General features: G+C 41.9%; 1 protein-coding gene across 1 annotated transcript in view; it reads left to right on the forward strand.

Annotated features, from left to right (window-relative positions):
* Positions 1–17,491, forward strand: part of AGBL4 (AGBL carboxypeptidase 4) — a 2,799,905-nt gene extending 2,782,414 nt beyond the window's left edge. The window contains exon 8 of the mRNA XM_069642771.1: positions 16,959–17,491. Coding sequence (XP_069498872.1) covers positions 16,959–17,052 — 94 coding nt within the window. The 3' untranslated portion in view covers positions 17,053–17,491. The remainder of the gene's footprint in view (positions 1–16,958) is intronic.
* The last annotated feature ends 1,864 nt before the right edge of the window (positions 17,492–19,355 follow it).

The raw sequence follows: 19,355 nt of genomic DNA on the forward strand, positions 1-19,355 counted from the left end.
ATTGCCCACCTAAAGGGTTGGATGGAGGCCATAGGTAACTGGTTGGGGAGTAACTGGCTGAAACTCAACACTGACAAAACGGTTTCTCTTTGTCAGTGATGGAGCTTAACTCTGGAATTCACCCTGTGTCCATGCATTACAGGCTCTCCTGCTTTTGTGCATGGTCAGCAGAAACAATCAGTAGTCATTTGGTGATGTATCAAATGGTCCAGAATAGTGTCCCCACGATTCTCTACGCTACCTCATCACTTGACCTGTCAGCCATGACAATTTGTTCAAGTTCATAATTTTCTATATCTTGATTTCTATAATTGCCATCAATATATTTTTAAATAAGTGCTATGCTGCACATCACATTACATCGTCTGGGATATATTTGGTCATTTGGAACACTCCCAAGAGCATCAGTTTTTCATGTATCTCTCAATCCAACTATTCATCAACTTTTCACTTCAAGCACCTTGTTTGCTACCACCCTCCTGCCTCATTTAAATTGTTTTGGATTACTTCTCCAATGTCCACACCAATCTCCTCCTGGCGTTAGGTCATCTCCACATTGAGAGTGACTTGGACGTTTGGTTAGAAAACAACACTGTTTCAGCATGTAAGTTAATCTACCTCATTAACAGAATCAACCTCAACATCATATGCCAGAGGCTTAATACATACATGGACACTGCTTTGGTGGCACCCTTCAATTTGACCTCACTACCTCTGATGTCTCCATCACTCTCATCATATGGTAAGACCATCTTGTACTCAGTCTTTCTTTTACCGCAACCTTAACTCATCACATACCCATGACAAAATCATTTTCCAGCCTGGTGTAGATGATGTCAAAAGCTGGCATCCGCTAAATTCAAACAACACTTACTGAATTCCTTGTATCTTTTCACCCCTTGACCCTTAATCAACTGTGCAGCTACTTAACTTTCTTTTCTAGGCCATCTTCAAGACTTTTGGTACATGTACCCCCTCAAGAAGTCTTCATCTAGACAGCCACCCAAAAGCTGATTCTGCAATTCACTTACATCTCTCAAAAAATACTGCTGTAAATTAGAAACTATTTGGCGTAAACACCAAGACCCACCTAGTAAAAATGTTCTTGTTTAAGTGATTTATTGATTTATAGACTAAGGGCCCGATTTAAGGAAATGTGCACTGAAATCCTGCAGGGCCCTCACGCAGAGATGGGCACTGCGCAAGCCTGCGTGCAGAATGAAAATTTCATGTCCCGCATATTCATGGAATTTATTGCGCAAAGTAACAGTAATCGCAAGTCGCAGCTGGAATGCCCCAAAATGCACACACAGAGCAGAAACAGCCAAAACAGCTACCATTGTGCCCTCCCCTAGGCGGGAAAACATGCACCCTCAAAACAGTGTGTGGGGTCCCCAGAAAGCAGGCCTGCATCTTGGGAACCCTGCGTGGGGTCCAGCATAACTCAAGCCGGCACCCCAACAACATGCGTATAAAAATGCATAACTCGGTATGTACACAGTAAACCTGCGTGCGAACCCCCGTAAATTGTTCCTGCGCCCCGCTAAACTGCATACACAGACCACTAAATTATATCAGAACCCTGGTTGAGTACACACACATCGGAATCCGATATGCAATCCCAACTCTGCGCTGCAAATCCTCTGCACAAGTGTACTTACGCCTGCCTTCAGGTGCCGGATCGTATGAAGGACTTGCATGGCCATCTCCCAGCTGAGAGGTTGCACGATCAGCTCATGAATACGTCTTGGAATACGCCATTTTGGAGCAGGTGCTTCCCCATATTTGGTGTTCCTCCCCCTTCCCAGTCCTCTATGCCAGCCATGCCCACGCTCTTCATGGAGTCCCACACCAGGCCCTCGACGGCTCGCAGAGACATGCCGAGCCTGCGCGAACTACATGCAAGTCCAGGAAAAGTACTGTGCATTCAATTCCATGAATCGACAAACAGGGATTTGCACGCATGATGACGGGCAAGTACCCTATTTTACACACAAATGATTCCATGAATTGGGCCCTCTGTCTACCAAGGCAGCAACCACTGATTTAACACCCTATACAAGATACCCCCCCCAAATGTCTGTTCCAAAAACAGGATGAATTTGATCTTAACATTAAAATTTAAAAACAAAACTTTATGCTGTGGAAATCATGCACAATTCTCTTAACAAACAAGTATAACACATGTAGTTACAGTAACATATAACCTGCCTCCTTTTTCTCACTAATTTACAAGACATACAATCATCTATTTGTATAAATACATCTCTATAGCTTTTTCTATTAAACAATATGCCATCTTCTTCGGCATGCTTCTGCTTGTCAGCTTTCATGTTTCTTAATTGTTTCTGTCAACCATAGACAATTCGATATACTCCTGATGTTTTCCAACATCACTGTCACGTGTTGGCCACATAGAAACATTTCAAATCAGCATTTAGCTCAGTTTCTCCTATGCAGTATTGGAGAGACAGAAAATCTACATGATATATTTTGTTTTCAATTGCTTTCTCATTTATTTGTTATTCGCCTTTATTCATATGGTGCTATTGGTTTCTAGTGTAGGCATGGATGTAAATTACACAATGTGCTGTTTTGCACTAGTCATCTATAGGCCTTTGGAAAGGGAAACTGTGCTTCCAGTTATGGACAGCACAGCATACTTGTTCAAACAAATATCACGCTCTCAATCCTACTTAACATTTATTATCTTTTTAGTACAAGGTCTTTTCTTTTCAAACTAATGTTATCACAAAGGTTGCAACACTCATTTAAATTGGCATAATTTTTTGGGAATGGAACTAGACAGGCTAATGTCTCTCTCACCCATCAGAAGGGTGTGGTTCTACTTAGAATGTCTCTTTTTATCTACCTCTAGCTTTCGAAGCTCAAATATTTAATTATCATCTGTAAACTGTGAAGTGTTGTACACCTGTCCAGAGTTTCAGTCTTAAAATATATCTGTGAAATCACTGCCTTTGGTTTACTCAACTAAGGTTAAAAACAAGGTGCATTTTGCACTGCAAATGCTATGGCATTATATTTGAAATCGGTTACCCAGTCACTTTGACAGTTATCAGAAAGTAATGTGTTTTATATTATGCCCCCCCACCCCCCAATGGCTTGCCTTACAGCCCATGCCATTCAGTGTCTTTGTTAGTAAATGATTCCCCTAATGGATTCTCAATTGCTATCAGGGGTTTGCATACTTACTTCTGGATTTGTCTTTTAAGGTAAAGAAAATACCCCTGCATTTTATGTTAAGTATACAAAGAATGTACAGAATAAACTGGTAGGCTGAATCATGAGTCAACGATCTGCTAAAGCCAGACTTCTCAATAATCTGTATAGAAACTCATTAACATGGATTGCATTCATGGCCAAATAATAAAGGAAATGTATTCTTGCCTGACAGATTTTCACAGAATAAGTATAGAGTTCTGGTGCATTTGACATATGCAGAATTAACATGTCTTTTTCCAACATAGATCTCCCTGTAACTTTAGGGGGGCTTTTATATTATGGCAATTAACAGGTTATGTACAATGTATAATGTGGCAGGAACGAACATGTACTTGGTAGTTTCAGAGTAGCAAGATGACAAGTCATGCACTGCAGGATGTGCTTCATAACATTGTTTTCATTTACATTCAATGTGTGTACACTCTGTTTGAAGCACTGCCTATCACAAAGGCATCCTTGTGGCAAAATCATTATTTCTTCTCTAAAGTGAAACATCTTTGAACCTTCCTGGAGAGCTCTTCACGACTATTCAATCTTTTATCTCCCCTGATTTTGTTGCCTCAATGGTTCCACAGACTCAGGACCTCTGTGACAACCTCTCCTTCTTCTCTACAAAAAGTATTGATAAATGCAGAGAACGTATTGAATTGTCCCTTCCCCCTAATGCCTGATTGGCTACACTACACCACCTCAGTCAGCTAATCCCCTCACTTTTCTACATTTGATTTCCAACTATAGGTAATACGATCCGTCTTCTCTGCAGTAAAAACTTTAGGAATCTACCTGGATGCAACACTCTCCATGTCGAGGCAAGTGAATGCCATTGCCTCTTCTGTGGCCCAAACCATAAAACTAATTAATGCATCCAGACCCTTCCTATCCCCCGATAGTCTTCTTACTAGGATCTAGGAACGAATCTTATTCAAAACATTGTCAATCACTCACAGATGCCTCTCGAATGTTTCTCCCCTATATCTATCAGAGAAATTCCAACAAGCACAATCCTCCAGGCCAACCAGATCCACTCGCCTACGTGCACCTACTCATCAAGCCTAAATTCAAAAGGACAAAAGCAAGAGCCTCAAGTTTGCCGACGTTTGCTGCAATATACTGGAACTAGCTCCCGCCGGCCATTGGATCTGAACAAGCCTACTTGGCTTTTAGGAGTGTCTTAAAAACCTGTCTCTTTGTGTAAACTTTTCAGAGAAACCCTGACTTTGAACGTTCTCTTGCACCATAAATCAAGTGTAACATGTCCTGCAACAGTGCCCTGATGCCCATGGGTATGGTGCGCTCTACAAATGCATAAATAAATGAATAAACTGGTCACACTGGACTACACCATTGCCTGCTCAAAACGCTGAGACAAAATTGAGACTCTGGTGACCACTGAGTCTCCTCCACTGTCGCTATTCATGCAAACATTCCTCTTCTCCAAGAGTCCGATTTCATCAACAGCTCCTTATCTATAGGCCCAGTTCTAAACTCACTTCAATATCCCCGGTTCACTCCTCTAGTCTGAAAATTCTCTTTAGACGTTAATGATCTGACAGACGTCTCACCCATATTATCACACTCTCCCTGTTGTCGCCAACGGGTAACAACAGGGAGTGTACTCCCTGTGTACTCTTAGAGGCCTAATACATAACTATTTTTCATTTCAAAATGGAAAATTAAATGTTTTTGTGTTCAGTATCACAACAAAGTGTGGATTACATAACCAGAGACTACTCCTACAATAGAAGACCAATCTCTTTAATTTCAAAAGTTAAGAACAATCCAATGCTATCATAACATTTAAAGATTATGATCCAACATTTTCCATGGATCCAACAGATGGGAGATAGATTCATTCAATGTAGAACTTCCTGAATTGGCACGGCAGGCCAAAGTACATATATCAACAAAAATTGAATCACAAAGGCGGGTATGTCAAGTCCATCTATACAGTTCTATTTACATATTAAACACTCTTGACTCTAAATCCATTTTCAAATTGTAGCCGACACGTTTCGGATTAGCCATCCATCATCAGGGCTTACATGGACTAAGTGGCACTGGAGCATAATACTAACAATTATTAACCCCTAACATTCTAATCTCTATTGCCTTACTAATATGTAAGATAGCTCAGTCCATAGCGTATTGGTGAAAAGCAAAGGTGCAGATCATTATTAAAGATTGGCTCATTTAGTGAGATTTGCAAACACAGGCCCTGCGATGTTGCTTGGAAAATAAACGCACAAAAGCTGCTTCTGCATGAAGAGGTGAGTTGAGGAATGTGATAAGGCACATTGCTCAAATTAGCCCCATTTCTCATGTTCTGCAGCAAGAAGCCAGTGTGGAGAAATGTAACTTTTGGCATCTGTTTTGGCGCCCTGAATCACTGTGGAACGACTGCAGGCAAAACACGTGTTCTCTGGAAGTTTCCAGAAAGTTTGACTATTCAGAAGGGGTGTCTGAGTGACATGTGGCATCAGTTAGAGGCAGTCAATTCTTACACTTTCTGTAGGAAAACACACATCAAGGTGCAGATCACAGGGAGAGACCTTAAAAAGGGAAGTTCAGAGAGAAGCAGGGGGTCTGTCCCTCAGAGGTGTTTGGTTCGTTTTGCTGGCTGTGGGCAGGCTGGCTGTCTCACAGAAGAGTTTGCTGAGCTTGAGCTATTCATGCTGAGATGGGGAGAAAAGCAGATAAGAAAGAATTTCCATGAGACGACACTGTCCGGCAAGCCTCTGGTGTTCGAGATTCTAAATAGCCGAGCTGAGTGAGAATCCCAGCATTACTGAGTCCAACCACTGACCCAAGCATTCTTTAGGTGAGAACAAAGTTAAGTGAGGTGCATGGTATGATTGCTTTGTGAGTGCATTTTATGAGCTGCAGGCTGGCAAAGCTTTTTCTACATTCACAAATGTGGGTTGTTGTGTTTATGTGTTTTCTTCACCGTCCAAGTAGTAAGCTTCAAATATAATTGAAGGCTTAAAGCTGCCAAGACAACTGATAAGTTTCAAGGTTAGAAATAGCAGTGTTCTGGCCAACTATCGCCAAAAGGGTAATTGAAGTTCATTGTAAAAAAAATACGCTATATCTCAGGCAAAACATTACTATGAAATGTGACTACAGTTATGCTTTAGCCTGAAGAATAGAATCTGTTATTTTTGAATTACAGGGAATGTCATGTTAAAAAAAACTAATTGCACTGCACACGTTGTTTTGTATTTCTCATAAATCCTAGTTACTTATAAAATATATAAAAGGAATTGGATCAGTTTGGTCTATTTATCATGTGCCCTGGTTACTCATGGTAGCATATAGGCAGGCATAAAGCGAAGGAGGTATTTTTATTGCCACATTTAGCAAAATGCAAGGTTCACCAAAAAACTATGAACTGGGGCAAATCTTAAAGAGTTTGTTTCTCATATTACAGTCTGAAGGTGATCCGGTAGGTCTATGCAGAGTCTCTACCATCAATAATTTATCAAGTCAGGTTTTTAGCTTGCTGCTCATGATCCCAATATAAAAATAACCCAAGGTAGTCATGTGGCTCTGTGGTCCACAAAATACTCCAACATATTTATCGTGGAGATGCCGGGGAGCAGTAAAGCAATTCATGGGCATGGCTTAGCATAGTCATATTGTGTGCTCTTTCCCTATCCTGAAGTCCATTGCTTGGGAAGTCACAGTGATTGTGTAGTGTGCACGCCGAGTTTCTATTCTTGTTTTATTGGCATTGGGTTCTGATATGTCGGAAATAGAATTGGGTTTTCTGACTTATCTAGTTACATAGGGATGCACATTTTTGCTTTTGCCACGTCGTCATCTAAAAATCTGTTAACCTGTCGAGACAGGATTAGCAGTGAAGTGGAGAAAGAAAACCCTGAAGAGATTTTTAAAAAGGGGTTATTGTACAAACGTGTCTCCTTTGTCTATTTCAAGCAGAAGAACGCAAACAGAAGATTGACTGTATTATTTGGTTATGTGCCAAGTTGTGGTTTTCGTTTCATGCGATTTTAAAGTAGAAAATTGAGTCCTAGTGCACACCAAGTCCGGTCTTTAGCTTGCTGTTCATGATCCCAATATAAAAATAACAACAGATAGTCCTGTGGCTCTAGGGTCCACAAAATACCCCTAGAAGTCAAATCTAAATTACAAAAGAAGTCACCGATTCTCCCCCTCTTCCCTGCAAAACAGAATCTGCCAACACCAGCTGTCAAGATTTCTCAACTCTTCGGACTCTAACTTCCTCCCAATTTTTTCCTACTGTTTCAGGAGTAAAAAGGACAGGTACTTCTCGGTTTTTACCCCTCGTCTAAGAGACAAATACTCTCACACATTTGAGGGCTGCAACTTAATATGTCCTCTTCTAACTTTCATGTCTATTTTGCGAACAGACTGGATGTTCTTCCTTATCCTCGCCACTTTCCATCACATTTCCTTCAGAATTGAGCCCCTCTCTTTGTAGTTCACCACTTGATAGCCAAAACTGGCAATTTGGCTTGCAGTGTGTAATTATCTCAGGTGGATAGCTCAGGGGCAACGTGCTTGCCTTGGAAGCAAGACGTCACAGAGCAACACAGGTTCGATCTCCGGGTCCGCTATTGGAAACCTCTGGGTATTAAGCACATTATAAATAAGCTATCATATCATAATTCATAAATTATTCATAAATACAATACAGTGTATAAGTACTAGATTTAACACTCAAATATTCACCTAATGCAATTTTACATGCACTTGACCTGTTAAAGCTGTTAAAGTAATTTTCCTAATCGAAAGGTGTCAATGTATTAGTAAAAATGCTGGGATAATGGACATTTTCAGGCAGTGGAAATGTGCATTAAGTAAGTCAAAGGTCAGACAGTCTGCAGCCATACATTCTAATAAAGCATTGTTTTCTAAAATGTGAGACTCAATAATTTCCTGATGTACAAATCTCATCATTGAGCATTGAAGCCTAAAACTAACTACATTCTGGTTGATATGGTATAACCCCTTTTCCTCGCAGGCTACTTTCATCGAATCCCATCTCACTGCAGTTAATTTACAGCATTTTACCATAAATATGTAGATGGAGGTGTTGGGGTTAGGTATTTAGAATGGTGGCGATGTGTGGGGCTTATGGGTGTGGTCTACCCCTACATTTTTTTTTCTGGTGCAAGCTGTTAAAAACAACTTCGATGAAACTTGATTCAGTGACTCCCTGCATGGTAAATGACATAGATCGGTTAATACAATGTCAATAGTTGCACAGATAGACATGGCTCACCACTGACTCTAGACCAGCCGTTAATCAAGCCTTCTCCATCACTGCACACACTTAACTGCTTCATCTGGATTACTCAGCAGAGGTGTATTAGACGAGGTAGCAGGATTAGATATTCTGCACTCTGACCAGCAAAGGCTAAGCATTTTTCCCAAACACTGTTGCCCCTCATTTCATGGATTGCTAGGAGTGGCCCACTTAGTTTTTCCTTTCAGCATTAATCTAATTACCACCAAAACCTATTTTTTTCTCAGTTGATGGAATCTCTGATCAAATCCTGCTTTTACCATGGTCTTCTATGAAACTAAAAAGGGTAGGGAATGTTGATGTATTGTTTTTTTTTTATTTTTTTATTATTTATGTGTTACCGCTGGTAAAACAACTTTTCAAATATTCCATTGATTTTCATAAAACATAATCAAACATCTGTACTTATAAATAGCCTATACATGATTGAAACAGAAAAGACAACAAATATACATAGTCTCTCTCAACTTGTATGTCAAATGTTGATTACTCTTCACAGTTATCAAATTCGGGTTTCAGGAAATATTATATTTAAAAATTGCACAATTGCAATCTGTATAGTTATTCTCGGATTAGAGAACAGAAGATTCCATATTTGAGCATGATCTAGATTACTCTGAACACCCAATTTCTTCCCAAAACATTTAACTCTTGTGTCATTTAATGCAGTGCACTCATTTACAAGATGTTGTAAAGTTTCTTTTCGGTCCCTGATTTGACAAAATCGGCAAAAGTTCTGGTTCTTTGTTATTAGTTTCCTTCTAAACAAGATGTCATTTGTTTCATACTGATTTAGTCTAAATCTTAGATATTTCTGTCGGCATGCATGTGATGGAAATTTCAATAGATAGTCAGATATAACTCCACATCTTTTGGTGCCAAATGCATCAGAATTGAAATCTTTAAGTTTGTACAAAGTTCCATGTTACCAATCCAATCGACTTGATAGATTTTGCTTTTTGCACGATCAGGGTTGGTCAAAAGGAGCTCAATCGATACAGAGGCATCAGATGCCTCATTTAAAATGTGATTTCTCCATTTTGTTGATATACAATTTTTTGCTGTGAGTAAATTTTGGGCTAGCACATTCAGGAAGGAAGGCTTCCCTAAACCATCAAGCATTTTTCACAAAAGGGCACAATGCTTCCATACCAAATGAGCATACAAGGATACCAATCCCAATTCGAATCGCAATATTGCCAGCGGTGTTCCAGGCGAAAGTGATAGGACAGCCTTCCAGTATCTAGCTTCCAAACTGTCCCAAAACGTATGATCCTGTGGCACCAAGGCTTTAACTCCGTACAGAATAATCGGTATTACCCTGGTCTTATAAAATGACACAATGGGCCTCATTACACGGACGGCGGTAAGGGTTAACCGCCTTACTACGAGGTCCCTTTGCGGGTTGGAGACTTTAAAACCAATGTTAAAAACCAACCCGCAAAGGGACCTTGGAGCTAATTACGGTACCGCAATTTGTGGTGCCGTAATTAGCACCTTCCCCATTTGCCCTATGGGGCAAAAATGGGAATGGGGAAGGGCAATGGAGGGAGGGGGAATTACCGCCCCACCAACCTTGGAATAGGGCGGTAATTCCCCTTTCCTCCAAGGCGGTGCCAGTATTTTACCGCATGGACCAAGGTGCTAATAGCACCTTGGTCCACCGCCGTCCATGTAATGAGGCCCAATGTGTTTTAATGAGAACATCCTAAATTTTCTCAAAAGAATTTTTGATTGTGATATCAGGGCACTCAACTTTACCTTAATTTCACTAGTCATAGTGCTTAAAGTTTTCTTGTGTTCAATGTTCACTCCCAGATACTTATATTTCACAACCTCATCAAGTTCACATTTTTGAAGAAACCATTTTAGATGGTATTTTTTAGAGGTATTATTATTGCAAATTAGCAATTGGGATTTAGCTGTATTGATGATCAAGTTATTTGCCACTGCGTAGGTGCCTAGTTGGTTCAACATGTTTTGTAAGCCAGTGGGTGTGCGAGACAGCAGAACCAAATCGTCTGCATATAGTAAGTAGGCAACTCTTTGGCAACCTATTCAAAGGCGCATCTACTACACAGTTCATTAAAGCAGGACCTAGATCAAGAATGAAAAAGTTAAACAAAAATGATGCAAGAGCACAACCCTGCTTCACCCCTCTATGTGTAAGGATAGATGGAGATAATTTGCCTTCCATATTTAATTTCACTCGCATAGATGTAGTTGAAGGTAATAGCATCACTAGATTTACTAGCGATATGGGGCACTGATGTTGCCTAAGTTTAGCTAGGAGCAAAGATCTATCTATGGAATCAAAGGTAGATTTAAAATCAATGAACCCTAAGTATAATGGAAGTCCACCATCCACTTGTTCAGAATGTATCATTGTCAGGGCCAAGATGTTTGGGATCGTACCCATGCCCTTCACAAAACCAGACTGCAAAGGGTCCCTTAATCGATTTTCGTCCACCCACTCATTAAGCTCCTTTAATATGATTCTGCAAAATATTTTAGCAGGAGCATCCAATAAAGAGATTGGGCGGTAACTCATCGGGAGTTGATGGTCACCTTTTTTGTAAATGGGTACTGTATTTGCTTCAGTCCACGACTTGGGCAATTTCTGATGATTATTTATGGTAGAGAATATTTTGAAAAGAATGGAACTCCATACTTCGGGATGTTTTTTCATCACAAAGTTTGAGATTCCGTCAGGGCCCACAGCTCGCGAGTTGCTTGAGGTCATAATTAGTTGTCTTATTTCATTCGGATTGAAGCAGAGCCAAAAACACAACTTTCCTTGAGGTTCTGCCATGGGCATCATGTTTATAGGTAATGCATAGAGTTGTTCAAAGTGTTCCACCCACTGGTGCACCTCAACTGTTGTATTGGTTATTGACACTGATCACCACCTATTGAAATTACATCTTGATCATTATTTATCTTGAGGAATACCAGAGTTGAGGTCTGGCCTGCTCATAATGATGGGCATAGTGTAGATTGTGTCTTTTGCCCGAGATCTAATCTGCTACTACTAATCAAAGTATGTTTCACTAGTTCAGTAATTTGGGGAACTACTCTTGGATTTGACACTTACAGACTATGTCACTCATTACGAGTCTGCCGGGAACCCGCTGGTAGCACCAGCTAGTTACCGACAGACTTGCCTTAACATTTCCGCAAACTGATATTGGCGGCGGAAAGTTGTTAAGTTCCCAGTCCCATGGAGTCCAATAGGACTCCATGGGAATGGGAACCCTGAAGCACCGGCATCATAAGTAACGGTGCCGGTGCTTCAGTATAAAATTTGCCGGTAGGGGCCAGAATTACCAGCAGGTCAGGCCTGCCAGTAATTCACAGCCCCTGCAGGCAGACTTGCAGTTTGCCGGTTTGGAATGGCAGCCGGTCACCGTTGTTACAGGTGCTTTTTTCAGTTCCAGCAAACCTGAAATGAGTGTCAATGAATTCAATTGAAGGAACATCAATGCATTGCACATGAAACAAAACTGTCAACCGCAGAGACGTTATGAACACATGTGCTGTCTTCCATACCAATAAAGTATGTCCCACAAATACCTGCTTCTACCAAAATCCAAACCTCAGTTGAAATAGGTAATTACTATGGCAAAGCAAGGTTAGGTCAACCTCCTTTGAGACAAATGATGCATGCCCACCAGCATGGTAGGAGCTAACCAGAGGTGGTAAATGGAGGAATGCCCGGAACCCCTTTCATGTCTCAAAAGTGTTGTGCTTCCTGTAACCAGGGTAAAATATCAGTTCTTAGAGCTGCTAATGACACTGGATTCTCACCTGTTTTTTCAAATTGTGGTAATTGTTTACCTGACTGTATCCACACCCTTTTCACCCCATAGGGGTTCCACGCAAACTGCGCCTTGGGACCCCACCACCTCACCACATAGTCCAAACCCTCAGACGCCTGTATGGGTAGGGCAGTAGGATTCTATCTTCCGAAATCTCAACCTCCATTTCAGAATCTTGTTAATACCAGGTCTCAAATTAAATAATAGTAAAACCATACACCACCTTTCTAACAGGACCCACATTTTCTACGAGAGAGAAAGAGATAGAATTTATTGTTGGTGCCACTCTCGTATCTGCTCAACGTCCTACCTTATACTCTACTGCTCTCAAGTGCCCACTGTGATTCTGCTGCTGAGATTTGATCCCAATTGTCCCCTTGTCATTTTGTTCCTGTGTGTTGCACTCCAATTTTCCCCATCTGAGATATTGCTCTGTGATGTCCCACTGTGATTTAGCCCCATGGTGCCCAATGCAATTAAAGACCTGCAGTGTTTTTTTTTCCCCTTCATTGCCCAATGTAATTCATGTGACTGGCTTCCAGATATCTCACCATGACCTAATAACACGCTTGAGATTTTCTGAGGGATCCCACCAGGACTCTGCCCTCTCTGGAAAACCAACTCTGATCTTTAAATGGGAACTGTTCTCACCTACCATCTACTTGGTATCCACTGTTACATGCTTCCCATGTCTTCCCCTCCTCCCTCTCTACTTGCTAATCCTTACTGCATGATCCCTATGGCTCCCACTCCTTCCTTTGTTCCCCCATTCTCAACCAAGACCAGCCATTTCCCCCAGTCCACTGTCGGGGACACCAGACCCCCTTCAAATGTCCCTCCGGACATATTCTCAAAACTAGGCACCACTTCCCAAGCAATGCCCAAAGGGCGCCCTTACCAAGATGTCTTTATGGTAGGGCTGACACCAGAAGGATGCTTCCTGTTGTCCACCAGGCGATCCCCTAACTTGTCTGCACTAACATTCAACTGCTCCATTGGTGACCCCTGCTTTAAGGGATAGTGAGCCAGATGAAACCCTAACCCCTGTATCTACATTAGATTGTTATGGAGGTGTCAGAGATAAGCAGTGAAGGCATGGTGCAATAATTGGCAGTGTAGATTCCAAATTCTCCTTAAAGCTGCACTGCATTAGTGAGCATCAGGCCGCTCATATGTGTGCATTCCTTTTCTCTCTTATTATGTTGGATGGTTCTTCAATGTTATGGCACATGGGGGTACTTTGGCTAGGTCATGGGGGCCCTAATAAAGAATAATCATGTCTAAGTCAATACTAACATCAAGGGACTCAAATAATTCCCCTCTGAGAATGGCAGAGGGACATTCCTATGTAACAAAAGGCAGGGGTGGACTGGCCTATAAGGAACTCTGGAGGTTTCCCGGTAGGCCTCTGCACCCTGGGCAGCTTTTGAGTGCTAACCTATTTTAGTTACACTTTCTCTCATAGGAAAAGGGTTGGGCTTGCTGAAAAGGTGTAATATGGGGCCACTTTGAACATTATTTCCAGTGCTTCTTTTGCTTCCCAGTCCACCCCTGACAAAAGGTCTTTGAAGATTGGGTCCTCACCTGTAGAATAAGGTTCTGCAAGGTGCACAAGAGTTCATCATACCCACATCCGGATTCGGAACAATCCCCCCATAAGGGCTGCAAGAAGATTTAGGGTGCTATAGCCAGACTCTTTGGAGGCATGATACAAGTTCTGCGTGGTGGCATTCTCCTTTGACCTCTGCTCTTACAGACTTTTGAGCTACTGGGACAATCACAAGTTAGCTGTTGGAAGACTGCTGCTGCCTGGCTGCAGCTCGGCTGTAAGGCATTCATTGGTTGTTGCCTTCTGTTTCCTGCTGGTGTTCTGAATCTAGGAGCAGTGCCTGGTACAGTTGATGCATGTACCTGGGTCTGTCACTGTTGAGTGGGCTTGGTTAGTGGAAACCAAATGTGAACTTGCATTCTCAGACAATTGTTGATGGTTGATTGGCATATGTTGTGAGGTATACCAATTCATATAAACTACATGCACACTTATGTACATTAATCACAGTTTTAGCGACCCACCAGAGCTTGTTTGCACTGTCTCAGATGTGTTGCATGTTATCCGGAGTACTCACTTACGTTGTTTGCACTGTCTCAGATGTGTTGCATGTTATCTGGAGTACTCACTTACGTTTCTGATGGTGTCTCTATTTTCGTCGATACCCATTCCCTTTGTTGTGCCACCAGCTGAATGCATCGGGCAAGAAGTCAGCAGGCTAGAAGGTACTAGATTACTGCTGTTTCCTCTATACATCCTTGTCATTAATGCTGGTATCTGTGTTGGTCTACATAATGGAAGATTTGTTATGTTATGTTATGTATATTTGTAGAGCGTAAAAAACACCCGAAGGCACCAAGGCGCTAGAGGAGAGAACAAGAACCTAACAGCCAGGACTTAGAATATAGATGTCTTTAGTAGGCAATGAAAGATGAGGTTATCCGCAGTCTTGCGCAGTAGCAAGGGGAGAGCGTTCCAAGCCTTAGCGGCGGCAACTGAAAAGGCACGACCGGCAGTGCACATCAGTCTGAAGCGGAGTACCACAACGAGAAATGCAGATTGTGAGCGGAGACAACGAGTGGGATGGTTTTATGTTAGGTTAGGGATGGTTCCTAGCATGTCTAAGCACTCACCTCTCCCCTAATTATGAGATATTTCCCCATCCTCATTACACAGTGCTTGGCACTCTTCCTGTCAAGAGGTGTCTGACTCAGCTGTATCATACTTGTATTGATTCTGTTGTGCACTGTAATGGCCTGATTGGCTTCGTTCACAGGGTTTTACTCTCTGCCATCTATGGGCTGGTCACCTGAAACTGCATGGGCCACTCTTTGGATGCCTGTGATCTCTTGGACTCGGGTCAGGAGTGTGATCAGTTTGCCTCCTCAGGCGTAGTTTCATACATCACGTCGAAAGCTGCAGCAGCTTATCCTGCTACTGTCCAGGGACGTCATTTCACCAAAATGCCAGGAGTCGCGAAAGTAACATCACACGACCCTTGACCTCTGATGACATCAAAGGATGTAATGTCATTTGCCCCCACCCCAAAGTGATGTCTCTGGAAGCAATGGAACACAACCTTTAATCCCTTGACCAAACAGGAAGTGGCATCACATAGCATTGTTTCTAAGTACACTACAAAAAACATGGTTACGATATCACTGTAAAGTGTAAATATACAAGAGTGGACCACCATATGTTTCATTAACATTAGTGTGTATAGGCCCATATTACCAAATTAATGTGAATGCAAGCAGACATCGAAGGACAAGCGATAATGAAGTGGTATTATATAGCACTTAAGCTTAAGTGCTTCATATAGAACAAATATACATACAATATTACCCAACCTGTGTTGGTACTCATTTATCAACCTCAGCAAAATGAAAGGCTTAGTTGACTTTGCCGGGAGTCGAACCTGCAACCTGTAGCTCACACACAAATTGCAGCAGCGTGTGCTAAACCCACTGAGCTATTTGAATGGCTATAGCTATCTGAAAACCAACCACTCCAGAAACAAAGAGTCACATGCTGCTGTCACAGCCCAGGAGCCTCCATTTTCTTTTTTTTTAAGTTGTATTTGTTATTATTTTCAGGAGTAGCAAGGGACACCACAGGGGTAGCAAGGGAGACCTCAGAGGTGCGACCCCTGGCAACCCCTAAATGACTTCCCTGCTACTGTCTTCTCTGTGGCACTTTGGGATGAGTGTTTCTCCATGGGTTTTGGATAACTCTTCAGTGCCGGGTTACACTGCCCATGAATGCGTCTCGACTGTGATCCCTTTCTAGGGTTAGCACTCTGTCTAGTTTGCCTGGCTTGTGGTGCACCCCAGAATCTGGGCTTTTCAAGGGATGGGTGAGGTACCCAATTGGCCCTTCTAAAGTGCCCCTCGGGTCGGCAGGGTATAGCCTTGGCCTGATTTCCCTTCCTCCCTTTGGAGTCCTCTTTGTAGTTAGCTCAATTTGTGGTGTTTGGGGTTTTCTTGGATCTTGGCCAATTTTTGTGTTTTGCATACTGCATGAGTAAGTGCCAGAATGATGAAGAGATAAATGAAAGTAATCTTCTTCTTATTTACTGGTAATCTTCATTACTCCTAGTCCTACTCTCCCTCATCACAATATTGATACCTTCCTCTCCATCTCGGGTAGTAATATTGTCCTTATTTCTTTGGTATGGACAGGAGGATTCTGTGACAGGTCTCGTGTTGTATACTCCTGATGAGAGAGGCACATAGTTTTAAAAGAATACAAATATATTGGAGGTTTGGCACAGGGTTCTTTCGTTTTCTGAGTAAGCACTGTCACAAGGAAGAGTGGGACTTGGGTAATGAAGATCGGTAAGTAATCAGGGCAGAAAGAGCCACTCTGTCAGAACCAAGCACCAATTTCTTAATGTGTAAAATAAAGTGGTTTCCCTTGAGCCCAGACCATGCTAATCTGCCTAAATAAGGTAATAGTGTTAACAAAATGCCAGTATGAATTTCATCTGTAATATTGTTTTCCAAAGTATTTAATTATTTTTTTATTTATTTATAATTCATATTTTTGTATTTGCCAGTGGCAGCAGAGAAAGATCTTCAGCGTCTAAATCCACGTGTTATCCGGGAGCCGGCCCTTCCCAGGATGGAGGTCGCCCTGAGAGGAAACATTGAACACAGCAAAGTGAAACTTCCAATACCTCGATAGGACTGGGGGCCTGGGCATGAGAAATAAATACAACGCTGCTCTCTGATCTTCACCTCTGGGGTTTACATTGATATTCTTTTCGTTTATGAGACAATTATTTGTAAAATAATGAATAGCCTGTCATGGGAAAAAATGAGCTAAAATGTTATAATTGATTTTTTTTTTCTTCTACCAATGATAAATCAATCCAGGTTTGTGCTCATCCCTGACACATATTTCACATTTACGAAGGGAGCAAATTTCAGCAAGCGTTGCGCTGTGTCTAAATAAAGAAGACAACATTTAAAAGAGCAAAATATCTAGCAAACATATACAGGGACATTGATTGTGTGTATGGTGGTGTTATCTTTTGTTGTAACTAGTGAAACCGCTTGACCCAAAAAGTAAATGGATTATTCAATTTTACCCTCTAAGTGTGCATTTAATGTGTCCAGTAACCTCGAATTGTTAATTACTACACATGTCCAATATATCAAGACACTCCATGTTGACTTTGATTTTAAATATACCTGAGTGTTGCACTGCTGAGTGGAATACAAAATGCAGGTACAGTCATGTCAGCTGTCATTCATCCGAAGTACGTCTGACAGCTGCCTCTGGGGTCTTGTACCCCATCGTCATAGCATAGCTCAATTCGCCTGAGGTATTCAAATGCAAAGGTGTGAATTTGCAGTGGAAGGAAAGGGCTTCAATGATGATAATTTACCAGCAATTGTCCATGAGGCCTCCATGAGGTGTCACCCATCCATGCACTGGGCACAAGTGAAGAATGGCTCTTCCGCTGTTTGACTGTTTTTAGAGGTTGGTTGTGTTACAGTGTCTTGTTTGATGCTATTGGATATGTTCGTAAAGCAATGTGTGGGCCTAGATATAATATATGTTCTTGTGCATCATAAATCCTGGTTTTCCAGTCCATAGCTTTGACATAGTCCTGACAAGGTTCATCTGATCTTTACTAAACAGCCGGATCATCCTATCCATAGCCATGTCTCTGGGGAGATGCCACCTCTGTTTCCCACACTATTATTCTGTCCACAGGCATGTGAAAGAGAAGGGCCAACTGGTGCTGTCCTCATGCATGTCACAGAAAAGAGTCATCAGATATTTGCAACCAGAATATACTGTCAAGGAAACGCTTCAGGGAAGGCTCATCTTTTTATGACACAAGCAGATTATTCTGCTCGTAGACATGTTAAAGAGATGGTCTGCCTGATCTTTACTGTACAGCTAGATGATCATGTCCATGGCCATATCACAGAAAACGTCCATTCGATATTTGCTATACAGCCAGAGTATCCCCTCCAAGGACAAGTCACAGGGAAGGTGTATTTATTTATCTATTTTCATTCTTATATAGCGCTGCTCGTCCATAGACCTCATTGTGCACACAAACAATAGACAAGACATACAATGAACGCGAAGAAGGGGGGATTTCAGGGGGACAGCAGACCAAGTTGGCAGGTTAATTTACATAGTTTAAGATTAAGCAGATGGGACTTGGTCAATTACTTAAACTTTTTGAGGGATTGACTGATCTAAAGGCCAGTGGGAGCTTATTCCAGGCGGAAGGTTCCTGCACATCAAAGATGGTTCCACCAAATCTAGTGAGATTGAACCTGGGTTGTACCAATTGTGCCTGGTCTTGAGACCGCAGAGGGCGGCAAGTGCGGGTGACTTTGAGGCAAACCATGAGATATTTTGGTGCCTCACAGTTCTGATATTTGTAGGTCATGGTAAGTAATTTGTGTGTCACACAATGGTTAACGGGGAGTCAGTGAAGTCCCCTCCTTGCCTCGGTGCTGTGGTCTCCCCCGGATAGACCATGAACTGCCCGGATGGCTCCATTTTAAGTAATCTGAAGAGTCTTGACATTAGCTTGCAATGTACCCAGCAAGGATCTGTTACTGATGGAGATGTAGGGACAGATGTAGTTGAGTAGTTTCGTGATATAGCCACATGTTGCTTGAATGTGGGCAACATGAGGCTTCATGGTGAGCTCTGCATCAAGAATATCACCAGTGTTTTAACACTTCTGGACACTGAATTTTGCTGCCATAGGTGATAAAGGATTAATAATCAGTGTGCATCTTTTTGAGAGGCTCTGCTGAGGTCAAGATCAATGGCTCTGTTTTGTCTGCATTAAAGGCAAGTGAGTTGATTCTCAACCATGTGAGGATTGTCTGATAGATTGAGTTGAAGACAAGAAGAACCTGTGCATAGGTGCCTGTTGGTATACCAAACACCCAGGTCATCCAAGAGAGAGAGAAGA

This window comes from Ambystoma mexicanum, chromosome 1q (genome assembly GCF_040938575.1).
Source record: "Ambystoma mexicanum isolate Mex_15411 chromosome 1q, UKY_AmexF1_1, whole genome shotgun sequence".
Taxonomy (NCBI): domain Eukaryota; kingdom Metazoa; phylum Chordata; class Amphibia; order Caudata; family Ambystomatidae; genus Ambystoma; species Ambystoma mexicanum.